Here is a 16,848-nt window from a genome sequence, read left to right on the forward strand (position 1 = left end):
TATATTTATGAAAAAAACACACAATAATAATGATTTACGAACCCACTAAATTTTTTACTTTTTGCGTTATTGTGATAATGACGAAAGAAAGTTATAACTGGAGTGGAAATGATGATCATGATTGATTTGCGGCCTTTCGGTAAAATAAAATAGTAGGTGCCCAGCTAATAGCCGGCCCCGTAAAAGAGTTGGTAAAAAGGATAAGGAGCACTATCACTTGTTGGCCTTTTTTTGGTTTTATCCGATAGACAGTATAAAATTCAGATTATGTTTTTTTTATTTCAATTGAATGTAAAAATATATTCAACCAAAAAGACTTGTTGTGTACAATGAATGCTTTAGTTTGTTTGAAAAATTAGGAAAAAACATCAAAAGTGAAGAAGGTATTGGAAGTGAGTCTCGAGGTCTTATTTATGGAGTTGATCAAGTAGAGAACCACAAACTCTTGCCGTCATCATATAGATGATCTCCCAAGTCTTTGATTGCGCTGATGCGGTTTCGAACATTCTTGTCTATGAGTTTAATGACATATTATGTTTTTTTTATAGTTTATCAAAAATTATATTTGTTTCCAAAGCTTAACCTTTTACAAATTAAAACATACCATCGGACTATACAAAAACTTACAAAACGGTATATTGTGTAATAGTTATATGAAAAGAAAACGAGTATTCGAAAATAATAGAATGTTCCCGGCTGTTGAAGTTAAGCAGTCCATTGAAACATAGTACTCTTTTATCCTCTCTCATTGTTAAGTTGAGGGGAATTTATACAAGTACTTAATCCGATTAGTAGATCGGACAATCAAACTTGGTGTCTTGTTGACCCGATATGCCATATTAGTTTGGTTGGTGATAGTTGTAAATGTATTTTTGGCAATATATTGTCACTTTTTTTGGCAATTACACATGGCCGTCCCAAATTCATCCATATGCAATTTCGTCGGATCCTCCAAGTTCAACATACCCATTTACAATGTAGTTCAGCAACATTTTTGCATCTGTATTTAATGATATCATACACACTCAACTCAAAGAGTAAAAAAGAGTGGCTAAATGAAACACCCTAAAAACTGAATATTAAACCCTCTAGATGAAACACCCTGAAACTAACCACAAGGAGGATATTTTTGAAAGGATGAATTTGGGACCGCCATGTATAATTTCGTGATTGATAAAAACATCATCCTATCCGTAAAAAATTATACAATACGTGTATAGCAAATGTCCTATTAACAAGTTAGTTTTGACGTTATTGTTTTATGTTTCTATTAAATTAATATTTTAGTATTTTTTTTTTAAATTGTTCCATAGAAAAATATTCATACTTTGATTTTTTTTTATAAATGGTATTTTGGTTGTATTAAATTTTTTTGTTAATCAAAGTAAAAAAAATCATAAATTCAAGAAATTTATAATGAAAATTATTTGAACTTAATAAAGTTTTAGTGCTCTTCGTGTTTATGAACAAATATTTAGTGTTAAAAAAGATGGATACATAATTAAGTAATAATCAGATAACTCTAGAAAACTAATCTTAAAGATATATAAAGAGTATATGTAAATTACATAATGTAATGGAACTCATCGCTTTGGTATCTAAAAGGTTTAGCAATAAAGCATACGAACATCCGAAAGGGTTTTTCTTCCAGTTAAAGAAGACTCGAAAGATTAATTCAAAGATTCCATCCAAATTAATTATAAACTCAGGGAAATATTAAAATCAAATTATTCAAAGAAGAGTGATATGAATTGAATTTTTTTTTGTTTTTTCTTCTAATATTTCATTAATAAGTACTAGAATCCAATACATACCACTCGTTATGTCTTAAAAAAAATTAATAAGAAGTAGCAATCCAACTGTTTTATTACAACCAACTTATATTTATATAGTGAAAAGTGAGTGATATTACTAATTAATAAGATATGCAAATTGAAACTGACAGAATGTCAAATGACAAGCATATTCGAACCAACTGTGTAATTTAAACACTCACGCAATCTATTGCACAAAAAAATTGGACATTATCTGCTTCGTATTCGAGAAAATGTACAAAATCCAAATCTTCTTAAAAGAAATATAATGATGTTCTCATACCATATATATAAGAGTAATTTTAATATGAAAAACCATCATTTAAAGTTATTGCAGTTCTTAAAATTACTCTAATATTGCCATCAAAAATACGTTGACGGTTAATTAGCCTAATTGTATAATATATATTCTTCTACATTTTTACATGTTTCGTTAATAGGTCAATAATTTTATATTTATTAATGAATTTGTCCTTATCAACAAGAAAACTGTCCCCCAATAGGATTTTTATAGAGTCCTGAATTTTGACCAATAAAACTTGGTAATTCACGAAAAAGAGTATAATGATTTGGTATTTTTCCTTTTGCCGGGAAATATTCGAGGAATGAAATAGTAGTGAACTTTTGATATGTGCCAAAAAAATTAATAGAAGTAATTTACTCTAGTGAAATTACTATAAAAATACAAACATCTACCGTTTGATGTTGGCATGTTGCCAGCTCCAGGTTCATTCTTTGTATATCAATATAATTTAATTTTAATCATTTTTAATCCAAGTTTCCAATGAATAAAAATTTCCTGAGATTCTGGTTGGTGAATTTTTCACTAATAAAAAAATTGAGAGAAAAGAAGAAGAAAATGAGCTGTTTTCGTTGAAGCGTTATTTTAGTCTCTAGAGAAATCATCAACAAAGCTAAAAATGTGAACGTGCTTTCTACAACGTCACTCCTCTTGTTCTAATAAACCGCGTTATTGTGTATTTGAATTCTTATTATTTAATCTAATGTTCTTGAGGTCCGGTTGTTCAATGTTAACAATTTATATAGTTGAAGAATGATATACGTGGTCAAAGATTAACTTGAAACAAATGTACCACTTGATTTTTAGATGTTGATATTTTTAGTTTACTATTAAGTCATGTTTTAACATTATCAAAATAGTGATGTTTTGTTTTCTTCATGATTTATTAATAATAGAAAATATTTTGAAACTATTAATTACAATGTATGGATAAACAATGTAGGTTTACGAGTTGTCTTGATTGGTATATTCAACCTATATGTATTTTATTTTGATACATAGGGCGTAACTCGTAAGTGATTACCCGAGCAATACGTGAATATAATTTTTGAACATTTGGAATTAGTTTTTCTATTTTTTTTTTTTTGGCAGAATATTAGACTACTGTTTTCTTACAATATAATTTGAAAATAGTGGAAAGAAATGGTAGAAATAATTTTAAATATGATGATTTCACAATTTTCATTTCAAAAACATCTAACTTTTGTATTTCCTTAGTTTCGCATAGTTTAAAAAAATTCAGAATTTTTAAATTGTCCGTACCCAAACCATACTCTATCTATCCATAAAGAGGTTAAACTTCCTTTGATACTGAAAATTATTGACTCATATATATTTCCAACATAATATTGATTGTTAGATATGGGCTTCGCCCCAAGTCATACTTATGCGGCCCATCAGAATTGATGACATAATTAAGAGAAAGTGAGGAAGATCCAGCCCATAAAAGAAAGCATCAGCCCATTAAGCTGAGCATCGAAGAAAGGCCCACCTTTTGAAAACAGCCTTAGAGACGAGAATCTCACATCGCCGGAGAATAATACCTACGACTGTCCCATCACTACTATAAAGAGAAGCAGATAAATGTCAGTAGCTCCATCAGTATTATAAATAGAAACAGATAAATGTCAGAAGGAGACATCTGAAAATTGAAAGTGGGAATCAGAGAATATTTTAGATTCCCGCTCAAAGTCTCAAGCTCGACACTCCAACTTGTTAAGTTAAACTTTCTACTTTCAGTAGTTTCCTATAAACGGCCGATCGTTCAGTTGTTGAAATAAGATCTTCTATTTTATTGCTTTTATCTTCTTATCTTGTTAGTTTCGGCTTTGGTACCAACATTGATGCATTTTGAAAATGAAAGCAAATAATTTCAAGCTATTGAAGAAAAGCTTTGAAGTAGATTGGAAGATTAACTGAATGACAATGTAAATAGCTGGTGTACTTTATACTTAAATTAAAAGTGTGGGTGGTTCTTGAAGTATTTGGAAGAAATCTGATGTATTCTTTATTGACGAAGTCAACGAGATATATACATAAACACTATTGCATTATTGTTTGTTGTATACATATATCCTGTATATACACTTATAAGAGTATCTTCATTGCATAACCCCTTGTGGATGTTTTAAAGACTAACTATGGTAAAAATAAACTAACCATGATTAAAACTAAAGATATTTCCTTTTTTTGGTGTCTGAAATGTCTCGGGAAAGTCATTTTTGACATTGAAAAAGGGGAATGTCTTTAATTTTAACTATGGTTAGTATTTAAGACGCATATAAGAAGTTATGCAATGAAGATGCTCTAAATGTCTAATTAGATAGACACCATAAGAATTTATATACTTTTACTTATTCTTTTTGTCAACACCATAAGAAATTATTTTAGAATCAAATTTAATTTAGAACTAATTTTTTTTTTTTGTTTTTTAAAGAATGAATATCTTCGTTATAATTATCTTTCATACTAATCATAACGATATTCCTTTCAACACACGGAATCAAACTAAATCAACTCATAAACAGTGAGAAGAGAGACTGAATTTGAAGAAAAAACATAAACTAGATTATCGTATATTTTTTCTCTTCTACTGCAAATTCGTTAGGATACTCATGTAAGTCCTCCTATAGTCGTATACATTTTTCTTATTGTACAATTATTATTGTTTCATTTTCGTATACATCGTGCGTGACTGCGTGTAGATTTTATGTCTCGTTTTTCCTTCACATCTACTTCGTATGTTCCTCGCCGCCGCTCATATTACCTCTTAGAAACGTTGAAAAATATAGAATATCAGCCTTGTAGCTAAAGGTTTTCACCAACACCCCAACTTTGTTTTGTCTTGCATGTGGCTCTCTCATGATATCAAATCTTCCGCCAACTTGTTGTTAAAAATGGCTCTCTCATTAAACTTTACATGCCCCAACCACCAGATTTCAATGATAACAACAACACACCAGGTTTCATTGACAAGGACAACCGCGACGCACTAGGTTCTATTAACAAGGAAAAAACATGGGTAGTTTTTCTATTGATCTACCTACTCTATCCGGGGAGTTGGATGTTTATGATTGGGTGGTGGAAGACAAGCTATGCAACGGCTTTTCCTCTGCGAAAACTTGGGCAGCCCTGAGACCAAGATCGGATGTGGTTAGCTGGGCAAAAACGGTGTGGTTTAAAGGTGCAACTCCTAAACATGCTTTCCATATGTGGGTAACAAATCTTGACCGCCTACCCACTAAAACTAGGCTTGCCTCTTGGGGTATGCAATTACAAACGACTTGCGGGCTTTGCTCTTTGGACATCGAGGACAGAGACCATTTGTTTTTGACTTGTGAATTTGCGTGTTTTCTTTGGCACACTGTTAGTGTGAGATTAGAGCTGCCTGCTTTCAGCTTTGTTGTGTGGAACGACCTCATGGACTGGACTCTTCAACGGAACAGACGCTCGCCGCCAACCCTCCGCAAGCTCATTGTGCAATCTGTGCTCTACGCCATTTGGAAGCAGAGAAACAACTTCCTCCACAATCATGAGACTATTCTGCCGTCAGTGGTGTTTAAGACCATTGACAGGGAAATCAAAAACTCCATTACTGCAAGAAGATTGAAGAAGCGGTTCAGGCGGCTTATGACTCTTTGGTTGCACTAAAATCTGACCCAATTCAGACTATCATATTGTTTTTCCTGTTTTTTAACTTTTTGCCAGGAAATCAAATGTATAGGTTCTAACTCATGTAAACCTTTCCCTTCATTTATATGATATTTGCAGTTTAGCAAAAAAAAACATGGGTAGTTTTTCAAACCCAAAAAAAGTGTATGTTTCTTCACGATAATTTTTTAAATATAAGTCTCCAAACTAAATTTCCTAAAAGTGCTACTTTGGCATATAGATTGATATTGTAACTAGTAGCACCAATGTTCTAATAAGTGGTACATACAGTCGGCGATGCCTGTCTAGGTATTAGTATTTACTTCTCCTGTTTACATAATTAGAATTTTAGAATCCTTGCATCCCCCATTCATGAATAACAAACATAACCCTTAATTGTTTTTGCTTCTCCAACAAGCTTTGCAAGGTCAAGAAGGTTGTTGCAACTTTTGTGATTCCACGTCTCACAATATCCCTGTCCTTGACACGATATCTCATCATAGCTAGGCTTTTCTCAGACCATATATATGAACATGGTCACAGCCTTAGTTAGCTTTCTAAATGTATTTTGAAATCTTTGGTAATTTAATAATAAACGCTTGAAAAATACAAAAGAAAACAGACCCTTCAATATAATTTTTATCAAATTCAAACAATACAAGAAGTATTAATTTATGGCTCGTTTCTTCAGAGGCACGGCAAGTAACGGGTTTGTCTTGTGCACTGTGAGACCAAAGGTCTCTTCCATGTCCAAATCCTCTGAACCGACACCGTTTGGAAGCTTCCATTCAAAGGTATAGAGAAGAGAAGCAAGCATGAGATGCACTGTTTTCATAGCCAAAGGCAGTCCCGGACAAATTCTACGCCCAGCCCCAAACGGTGTAAGCTCATAATCTGTACCTTTTACATCAATCTCTTTCCCCAAAAACCTCTCTGGCTCAAAATGGGTCGGATTTTCCCATACAAGTGGGTCTCGTCCTATGGCCCACACGTTCACAAGAACCTGAGAGTCTTTAAGCACAGTGAATCCAAGAATCTCTACGTTGGTTTCAGCTTTTCTTTGGAGGAGAAATGGAGCAGCAGGGTGTAGTCGGAAAGTTTCTTTTACGACCGCTTTTAAATACGGCAGTTTTGAGATATCAGACTCTTGAAAGTCACCGTTTTGCCCTATCACATGATTGATCTCGTCTTGAACTTTTGTCATCGTTTTAGGGTTTCCAAGTAACTCTGCCATTGCCCATTCCACGGTACTTGAGTTTGTATCTGTGCCTGCTACAAACATATCCTGACACATACGTCTATTATATATTAATATCAGTGAACTAATATAGATCATGTTATGAACTAAGCTAAGACTTACGAGAAGTAGGTGTTCGATCTCGTCGATGTTGATTTCAGTTTCATCTCCTTGTTGGAGATCGATAAGCACATCCAGGAAGTCTTTACTCGAAACATCTTTCTCAACTGAACGCGATGATTTCTCCACAATCCGAGCATCATAAAACTCTCTGAATACCTGAAGCAATCTCCCTGAGGACTCCCTCATCTTCTTACTGTTACCTTGCAAGTCAAGAAATCTCATAAATGGGAAGAAGTTAGCAAGGTCTGGATTTCCGATAGATTCCTGGTAACCGATCACCATCTCTTGAAACGCACTGGAATTTTTTGAATCGTAGCTACCGAGATTGACTGAGAACAAAATATTCGATATGATATTGAGAGCTGTGACGAAGGATACATGAGAAATATCAACAGCTTCTTCTCTCTCACAGCTTTCACTCAGGAAGTTGACAAGTTCCTGCACCTTCTTCATCCTCAGAGCTTTGGTAGCCTGGATACACTGCGGTGAGAACAGCTGAGTAGCCGACAATTTCCTCAACATTCTGAAAACATTACATAAGTGGAAAGTGAAATTACTAACTGTGTGCTAGATCTAATACGTCGTTAATGATGAGAGTGTGTAAAGAACTTGTACGTGTGCATAAAGTAAATGACACAGAGATTTGTTAACGGGGTTCGGTAACAACCTACATCCCCGAGACCTAGTCCAGAACAATTCCACTAGAACAAGATTGCAAATACAATTGCATATGATATTACAGCATAACTATACTTACCACTCTTTTCTAGATGGACTTTGGAAACAGTATCAAGCCACGCATGTCTTGACTACCACCCGGCAGCACCGGTGCATCACCGTCTTCTCTAAGGGCTGCAGATTCCAAAGGAATACCACCAACAGATCATCATCTGTATTTGGTGGGGCGACGCCACACACATGTGTGCATCTCTCTCAACTATATCATAGACGCGCCACCTCTTTTTGTCACGGCAGTCATCTATATATACTCAAGACAAAACCCTAAGCTCCAAATATTCTCGCAATCTTTTTTCTTTGATCCGAAAGTATCTGAGCCACCACTAAAGGAAACATCACGTCTCCAATAGAAACACGCCACGTCATCTTCATTCTTAGCTTGTTTCTTTCTACGTTCAGTTCTCCTGTTGTGTACACAGCTGCTACCTGTGGAACACAACTCTGATACTTTCTGTTGATACTCCAGCGTCACATAGATCTTTCAATATCTCTGTTGCTGTCTGCATAAACTCTTGTTTCATTCTGTGCCAAGTCCTCTGTTGTATCACGGTCTGTATCATCCCTGTTTCACACATATGTTCTTGTTGCAGTGTAGTCTGTATCATCTCATATCTTGAGCTGTGTGTCATCATCTTGAGTCTAACAACCAGTTACAAATATACTCTCATTCTCCCCCTTTGTTACTGCGTTTTAGAACTCAAGCTCACCTTTGTAGATTGTACTTTGATGATCTTCAAGCTTCAATACTATCTTAGAATGTTTCTCTAAACTGTCACTGCATATGTTGTGATTCTGACCGAGTGTCCATGTTCCAACTGTCACAGCTACACAACTCAGTAACATCACAATATACTAACAGAAAGAAAAAACCAAAGCGCTTAAACTCGTCACTTTTTGCCAAAAAGTAAAACAAAAACCACTGTACTACAAGACTATTTTGAAATTTAATTGCACTTAAAATTAAAATATATTTTGTTACGGTGTTACCTAATGCACCAGCTTGTTGGATTTTAGGTCAGGGCCAAGCATGTATGGTCGGTCTACTGCAAGTATTATTATCTAGATCCAGTATTTCGAAGAAGATCATCATCATGATCAAAGATCTAGCATTTCCTAGTTACTAAAACGAGAAGTAGTTGGATTTCCTAGTTAACTTCTTCCCACTAATCATAGGAAAGGAAAAATCAATAAGTAGTTACCTAAAACGAGATGACGATGGATGAATCCAGCCAACGGAAAATTCATGATGATTGTTGGATTTGGTCGCTTCACTTATGTACCGTCCAGACAAGATTTGGTCGTGTGTTTTTAGTACTTCTCTCACAGCGTCTCGTGAAGCTATGACCACTGAGTTTAAACATCCAAGCTTAAGACTCATGACTGGTCCATATGTTTTTGAGAGGTCCGTGAATGAGTGATGTGGGTTCTTTCCGACCAGATGAATGTTTCCAATTATGGGTAACCGTGGAGGCCCCGGAGGTGACTTGGACAATTGACAAGGGCTACGTCGAGATCGTGCGGTGGTGAAGAAAAGAAGACATGATAAGATAAAGCAGAAGATGAGAAATAGAGGTTGTCCTGAGATGATGTCCATTTGTGTTTCTAAGTGATAGAATTCTACTTCATATTTTCTGAAAATAGCATAAGATTTATAGAGGGAAAACTGAAGTTGACAAAAAAGGACATGATATTTTTCATTTTGATGGGCTCATTGGTCTTGCCACTGCGACCTCAACTTTCCACGAAAAAATTCAAAACTCATTTGCGACCGATCACTTTCACGACATAAAAGTATACGTACACAAGGGCCTAAAAAAGTCGTTATGAACTCGTATAAGTCATGAACTAGACTACAAAAGCTTAATTATACTATTTCTATATTCCTTTTTTATATAAATGACAAAACAATTATTTACTGTACGTATCTACTTTGACACTAAAATTTTGTTATCTTATTTATTTAAAATGTTGTCGAAATTTTTATCACCAATAAACATTAATGTAGTATGTTGAACTACCACAAAACATAGTAACTAACGACGTTCAAAAATGTTAGAATTTCGTTTGTTTCAGGCTATTGCAACGATGTTTCGACAAAGGAGAATTCGTCTGAAATTAATGACAACTATTTGTTGGAAACTTGTCAGAAAAGTTGTCGGATATTTGTTGGCAATTTCGAAGGAATTTCAAACTATATTACAAGCTAACAGCTGTTATTATCTTCTTATCTTCAATGGTGCTAATAATATCCTCATTAGATACCAGCCGACCTATCAAGCCAAGCTCAGTTACGTGTTATGTTGTGTCATATTCAAGCGATCACATCTTCGTGGAAGTTTTGTATAGAACGCTAGAAATCCAATTACAAATTTTCTACACCGCTCATCATATTGTTTTTTCTACTTTTGATCCAAATTGTTTTCCACAGGCCTTTTAAAAGAAATTGGGAACCAGTTCGTTAATTAAACCCAAACTGAAAAGGATGTTTCTGATTTAAACATGAAGATTTAGTAAAGATTTTGAATAGTAAGAAGAGATTGTGTCATCCTAATTATTAGAAAACATGATTTTAAAATTGGAAACTGCTAAAAGCATACCCGGAGTTGGAGCTTGTGGACAAACTCTTAGTCACAGAGAGTAACGATACGAAATATGAGTTATTGGGGTTTGGTGTTTATTTTTATATATAAGTTAGGATTTAGAGCAATTATCCACTTAGCTTAGGTGTACGTGATTGCAGCTTAGCCTATATAAGAAAAAACTCATGATCAATAAAAAAAATAGATTTTAGTAATTAACTTAAGTTTCTGATATGGACATCATATTCAAAAATCATATATTTCATCAAGAGTTTCTTACACATTTTCATAGATGCACCAAACCACATATGATCAAGCAAATTCGTCCAAGACATGAATTACCATTATTTGGAACCGAATGTCTTAAATCTCGATTGGCTCTCTCCCAAACTTTTGGGGCACGAATTGGAGACTCTCTACACCTTGAAAATTTCAAGAGTGCACAACTTCATGCCCAAATTGTCAATTTATGGGTGTTTTTTTTTTTTTCTCCCAGTCCCCCTTTTTCGTTAATGCAAATACATACACACGCCAATGTAATGATCAGGAAGGAAAATCATGTCTTCTGATAACTAAGAAGACACAATCTCTTCTTGCTATTGAAACTAATCTTAATTTGATGTAATCTTCATGTTTAAACACACACCTTTCGCTTTGTATTTAAAGAACGAACTGGTTTCCATTTAAAAACAAAGGCGTGTGGAAAACAGTTTGGATCAAAAGTAGAAAATAACACTACAATGAGCAGTGCAGAAAATTCGTAATTAGAGCACCCTCAATGGTGTATCTTAGGTATATCTTAACAAAAACTTAGGATTAAAAGTGATTAAATTAAATCAAACCAACAATCTTAAGCTAAGATATGTTTCTAACTTAATATGTTTTTGCTTAGCTAAGATGTGTCTATGTGTCACTTCGACATTGGTTTAAGGAATAAACAAAAGGAAAAACAAAACAAAATATGCAAAATTGATCTTCTATCCTTAAAATACAATTGAATCTGAACAATTGGAGGTCATATTTATTAAGATACTTAACTTTTAGTCTTAGCTTTCAAAAAACAAAATTTTATTTTTAAATAATGCTAAGATTGAAAGTTAAGAACTAATTGGTTCTTAACCATTGAGGATGCTCTTAGCTATCTTGTACTGTATCCATAATTTCCAGGAAGATGTGATCCCTTAAAACACAACAGGTAATTGAGCTTGGCTTGATTGGTCAGCTGGTATATCTAATTAGGACCACATTGTTATTACCTTGTAATATAGTTAGGAATTCATTGGAAAATATCTAAAAACCTTTTCAAACAAGTTACCTTGTAATTTTGACGAATTTTGTTTTCGGATGATCTGATCTTGATGGATTTTTCATTGTTGGAAAATCGCCGGAAGCATGTTTCAAACGAAATTCTGACATTTTCGATGTTGGAATTTACAAAGTTTTTTTGGAAGTGAAAAAAAACTTGTGACACAAAATTTTATCTACTAAATGAATAATATTTTTGAATATGTCAAAGTAGATATAAATTCTTTGTCATTAGATAATAGAAGAGGAATATAGGAATAATATAATTAAGCTTTTTTAATTTAGTGCATGACTAATAAGAGTTCATAACGACTTTTACGCCATTGTGCACGTATACTTTTCTATGGGTGATTAATCGCAAATGGGTTTTGTACACTGTCAAGAATTTGGTGCCCATCGAAATGAAACCTACCATTGTCAACTTCAGTTTTCCCTCTCTATATATCTATGCTATTTTCAGACAATTTTATAAGTATCTATCACTTTAGAAACACAAATGGACATCATCTCAGGACAACCTATGTTTCTCCTTTTCTGCTTTATCTTATCATGTTTTCTTTTCTTCACTGCCGCAAGATCCCGACGGAGCCCTACTCAAGTACTATCCAAGTCACCTCCGGGTCCTCCACGATTACCCATAATCGGAAACATTCATCTAGTCGGAAAGAACCCACACCACTCATTCACGGACCTCTCAAAAACATATGGACCAGTCATGAGTCTTAAGCTTGGATATTTAAACTCAGTGGTCATAACTTCACGAGATGCTGCGAGAGAAGTACTAAAAGCACACGATCAAATCTTGTCTGGACGGTACATAACTCAAGCGACCAAATCCAACAATCATCATGAGTTTTCCGTTGGCTGGATACATCCGTCGTCACCTCGTTTCAGGTAACTGCTTTTGATTATTCTTTTTCTACAATTTCTCCTTTTTAGCGCTTTAGTTTTTTCTATTGATATATCATCGTTTCCACATATGTAATGTTTTTCAGAAAGTTGAGGAAATGACGTTTACTCAGCTGTTCTCACCGCAGCGTATCGAGGCTACTAAAGCTCTGAGAATGAAGAAGGTGCAAGAACTTGTCAACTTTTTGAGTGAAAGCAGTGAGAGAGGAGAAGCTGTTGACATTTCTCGTGCATCTTTCGTCACAGCTCTCAATATCATATCGAATATTTTGTTTTCAGTCAATCTCGGTAGCTACGATTCGAAAAATTCAAGTGCGTTTCAGGAGATGGTGATTGGTTACATGGAATCTATCGGAAATCCAGACGTTTCTAACTTCTTCCCATTTATGAGGTTACTTGACTTACAAGGTAATAGTAAGAAGATGAAAGAGTACTCGGGTAAATTGCTTCAGGTATTTAGAGAGTTTTACGATGCTAGGATTTTGGAAAACTCATCGCGTATAGATGAGAAAGATGTTTCGAGCAGAGACTTCTTGGATGCACTAATCGATCTCCAACAAGGAGATGAATCTGAAATCAACATTGACGAGATCGAACACCTACTTCTCGTAAGTCTTAGCATAATGCATAACATGATCTTATATTAGTACACTGATATATAAAATATGCTTGTATTGTTTCAGGATATGTTTCTAGCAGGCACAGATACAAACTCTAGTACCGTGGAATGGGCAATGACAGAGTTACTTGGAAACCCTAAAACGATGACAAAAGTTCAAGACGAGATCAATCGTGTGATAAGGCAAAACGGCGACGTTCAAGAGTCTCATATCTCAAAACTGCCGTATTTACAAGCGGTCATAAAAGAAACTTTCCGATTACACCCGGCTGCTCCATTTCTCCTCCCAAGAAAAGCGGAAAGGGACGTAGATATTCTTGGATTCCATGTGCCTAAAGACTCTCATGTTCTTGTGAACGTGTGGGCCATAGGACGAGACCCAAATGTATGGGAAAATCCGACTCAGTTTGAGCCAGAGAGGTTTTTAGGGAAAGATATTGATGTAAAAGGTACAAATTATGAGCTTACACCATTTGGGGCCGGGCGTAGAATTTGTCCGGGACTGCCTTTAGCTTTGAAAACAGTGCATCTCATGCTTGCTTCTCTTCTCTATACCTTTGAGTGGAAGCTTCCAAACGGTGTCGGTTCAGAGGATTTAGACATGGGAGAGACCTTTGGTCTCACAGTGCACAAGACAAACCCGTTACTTGCGTGCCTCTGAAGAAACGCGTCATATATTAATATTTATAAATATAATAATTTCACAAACGTATGAATAATCACCCTATGACATGAAGGGACTGTTTTTTGTATTTTCAGGCATTTAGACTTAATTAGCCACCGCCAAATGATGATGATCGAGACGTATCTCATCTCCTTTCGCCATCGGAGAAAACATGGCAAGAGAGAGAGGAGAGAAATTTCTTTTTGCGTTTCATATCATCCACTCACGGTGACACGTATGCGTCTCTTCGTATATTGTTTTGGCTCTTACATAAGAGCACCGCGGTAGACTGCATGTTAGTTTTTTATAACTAAATTTAAGTTGTAGTTATTTTATTAATATTGTTTGTTTGTTTTTTTAATTGTATTTTGATTGTTAATTATCTGATTTCACCCGTGTTATATATCTTGTATTAATATCGACCAAAACCCGTACTACCATATAACATGTCCCGTAAAATTAAAAACATCATTTTGTTATTTTTTTTTGTGAGAAAACAAAATATTTTTAACTTAATTATAATTATATAGAACTAAACAACTAAAAAAGTAATAATCAAAATCGTTAGCATTATAGTAGGAAACAACTTGATTGTCAAATATTGATTTGTTATAACCATATATACGATTGACAATTTCTTAAACTGATTTATTAAATGTTAGTTTTGTTTAGCTTTGTTGTAGGAATGAAGATAATTATAGAAAGGTCCGAGTAATTCAATTCCGGATCAAAAATTAAAAAACAAAATCAAGCTAATAAATGGTTATTATAATTCATAACACATCTCATTTATTTTCTATGTTTTTAGACCAATCCAGAAAAATATATAATTGTACTATGTCTCTTGAAATAAAAAAAAAATTCTTTATAAAAAATTTATTATCCTACCATATAACTATGTTTCTTGACATAAAACAATATCTTGTAATTTTTTAATAATAATACTTTTATTTTAAAGAAAGATATAAATTGAGTCAAATTTTATATTTTGCTTTTTACGGTGCAACATTATATGATAGCAAAAAAACGAAAACTAAAAAACAAAAACATTGCAACCCCAATAAATAAAACGGATCTTGTGTTATTATTAATATTTTCCAAAAAAATAAAAGCCAAAATAGGAAAAATCTAAACAACTTCATCGTCTTATACCTTTTTTTTTTAACAAACTTAGATTAGATAAAGGGGAAAAAGTTACGGTTACATTCCATTAATGGAGAAAGCTTTTGCTGCCACAAGTGCAGACTTTGCTAACGAATCAGCAGCAAAATTGCCCTGTCGAGATACAAAATTGAAACTGATAGATAAAAACGATTCACTAAAACAGGTGATATCGTTGATTTCAAAAAAATGTTTCGCCGTCACTAAATGACTTTGCTAAAAAACGTATCAGCAGCAATTCATCGTCTTATACCTAAAAGAATAAAATACTTCAAAAAAATGAAAATCTATTAGCTTTGATGTCTCGCCGATCCAATCCTAGTTTTAATAAAGAAAATAATTTTGACCAAATCAAGTCTATTGACCACTGCAAACCATTTAGCTTTTTCGTGAAGTTATCATATTGAAAGACTGGTTCTTGAATTAAAGAACACAAAACCAAATTATATGTTCTTCAAGTCAGTCGAAAAACATAGAATTTACATTGGATAAAAATGTTTCAGATCAGAAATTAAAGACCTCAGTCGTGTCTTTTGCTTCCTCAGAGACTACAATGTTCTCAATTTGCGGACTTAGAAGCCGTAACCTGAAATCGCCAGATTTTGTATAAAAAAGTTGACGATGATTCATATGATTCAAGAAGAATGTCTTAGCCACAGACGAAACATGCTCTAAGCAACATGAAAAAGAAAAAGCTGAGGAATTATACTCACTTTGGTTGTATCGATGATTTTTGTAGCCATTAGATCTTTGTATTTGCCAGTTGCAGCGTTGTAACCGCGTTTAGGATTGTCGCTAGAAAGAACCTTTCAACAAAAAAAAAGCAATTCACTTAGTTTCAATAACAAAAGACTCAAATTTGCAATCTTATAAGAATATTGATTACCTTCTCACTAACGACGATACCATTTTGGGTGTTTGATGATGTTCTGAGACGTCAAGCTTTATAGTATTTATAGGCTAGTAAATTAGGTCACAAATCTCTTGAATGCCAATCAAAATATATTCGATATTGTATCTAATATAGAATCAAATCTATAAAATCGTTTTTTATTTAGGAATATGCTGTCGTTATATATTTTAAGTCATTAATTTGTTTCTAAAAATCAATTTCTTGCAGATTTCGGGAGAGAAAATATCTCAAGTAGGTATGTGTGTGAGTAATTGGTTTAAATGTTATATAAATAGTTGAGATATTTTTAAAAATCGAATTGATTATGTGCTGATTTTTTGGTAAGATTTCAATATCATTAAAAAACCTATAACGCAATAAATCATGAGGAAAGATTTACACATAATTCAAATTAGGAATATGCTTGAATATCATTAGTCTATACTCGTAAATCTGTTTCTATATTTGGATTTTTATTTGATACGGGGGTGCAAAAATATCGGAGAATATATAATCAAATAATTCTAGATATGGTTAGTTAGGATTGATTTTCGAATTTTGCTAATTAGGAAATAAGCATTCATTAATTCGGTAGAGTTTTAGGAATTGATTTGTGCAATTTATGAGGGTAGTACTTAACAATTTATATGTTTAGGCAAGTAATTAGTGCAATATGTTAATTGTTAAGCAAAAATTTGGTGATTGTTCTAAAGAAAATATCTTGTCTGATTGATTTTGTAGAGACTAAACATACAATATCGAAATTGAAAAATGATTTTTCGACACAAATCGTCCCCAAAAATGTATATGTAGATTATGTCATATTTGTCATTATTTATATATGCGATTCGCATA

General features: G+C 33.7%; 3 protein-coding genes, 1 long non-coding RNA gene and 1 pseudogene across 10 annotated transcripts; 2 read left to right on the forward strand and 3 right to left on the reverse strand.

Moving 5' to 3' along the window:
- Positions 1 to 3,368: 3,368 nt before the first annotated feature.
- AT1G06697 lies at positions 3,369 to 3,815 on the reverse strand. Its single transcript, NR_139133.1, has one exon. It is a non-coding gene; the product is annotated as an other RNA (long non-coding RNA).
- Positions 3,816 to 5,133: 1,318 nt separating this feature from the next.
- Positions 5,134 to 5,766, forward strand: AT1G33710 (RNA-directed DNA polymerase (reverse transcriptase)-related family protein; the record flags this gene model as incomplete). Its single annotated transcript, NM_103091.1, has 1 exon — positions 5,134 to 5,766. One exon carries the CDS (start codon positions 5,134 to 5,136, stop codon positions 5,764 to 5,766), a length of 633 nt encoding a protein of 210 aa, NP_174632.1.
- Positions 5,767 to 6,334: 568 nt separating this feature from the next.
- CYP76C6 (cytochrome P450, family 76, subfamily C, polypeptide 6) lies at positions 6,335 to 9,585 on the reverse strand. Of its 5 annotated transcripts, none has more exons than NM_001333060.1 (4): positions 9,064 to 9,585; positions 7,884 to 8,679; positions 7,127 to 7,649; positions 6,335 to 7,051 (listed from the first exon to the last, which is right to left on the reverse strand). In NM_001333060.1, exons 3-4 carry the CDS (start codon positions 7,646 to 7,648, stop codon positions 6,434 to 6,436), a joined length of 1,140 nt encoding a protein of 379 aa, NP_001320740.1. In that variant the 5' UTR covers position 7,649; positions 7,884 to 8,679; positions 9,064 to 9,585; the 3' UTR covers positions 6,335 to 6,433. The 5 variants fall into 5 exon arrangements, with proteins under 5 accessions (NP_001320740.1, NP_001320741.1, NP_001320742.1 ...); NM_001333061.1 differs by having other exon boundaries at positions 6,374 to 7,051; positions 8,852 to 9,477; NM_001333059.1 differs by having other exon boundaries at positions 7,884 to 9,585.
- A 2,743-nt stretch (positions 9,586 to 12,328) lies between these two features.
- Positions 12,329 to 14,033, forward strand: CYP76C5 (cytochrome P450, family 76, subfamily C, polypeptide 5; the record flags this gene model as incomplete). 2 transcript variants are annotated; one of them, NM_001333062.1, is made up of 3 exons in its annotated part: positions 12,329 to 12,642; positions 12,744 to 13,265; positions 13,341 to 14,033. In NM_001333062.1, exons 2-3 carry the CDS (start codon positions 12,756 to 12,758, stop codon positions 13,935 to 13,937), a joined length of 1,107 nt encoding a protein of 368 aa, NP_001319136.1. In that variant the 5' UTR covers positions 12,329 to 12,642; positions 12,744 to 12,755. The 2 variants fall into 2 exon arrangements, with proteins under 2 accessions (NP_001319136.1, NP_174634.1); NM_103093.2 differs by lacking the exon at positions 12,329 to 12,642 and having other exon boundaries at positions 12,741 to 13,265; positions 13,341 to 13,937.
- A 1,519-nt stretch (positions 14,034 to 15,552) lies between these two features.
- Positions 15,553 to 16,002, reverse strand: AT1G33740 (annotated as a pseudogene). The gene is made up of 3 exons: positions 15,988 to 16,002; positions 15,815 to 15,907; positions 15,553 to 15,687 (listed from the first exon to the last, which is right to left on the reverse strand).
- Between the last annotated feature and the right edge of the window lie 846 nt (positions 16,003 to 16,848).

This window comes from Arabidopsis thaliana (genome assembly GCF_000001735.4).
Source record: "Arabidopsis thaliana chromosome 1 sequence".
In the NCBI taxonomy this organism is placed as follows: Eukaryota; Viridiplantae; Streptophyta; class Magnoliopsida; order Brassicales; family Brassicaceae; genus Arabidopsis; species Arabidopsis thaliana.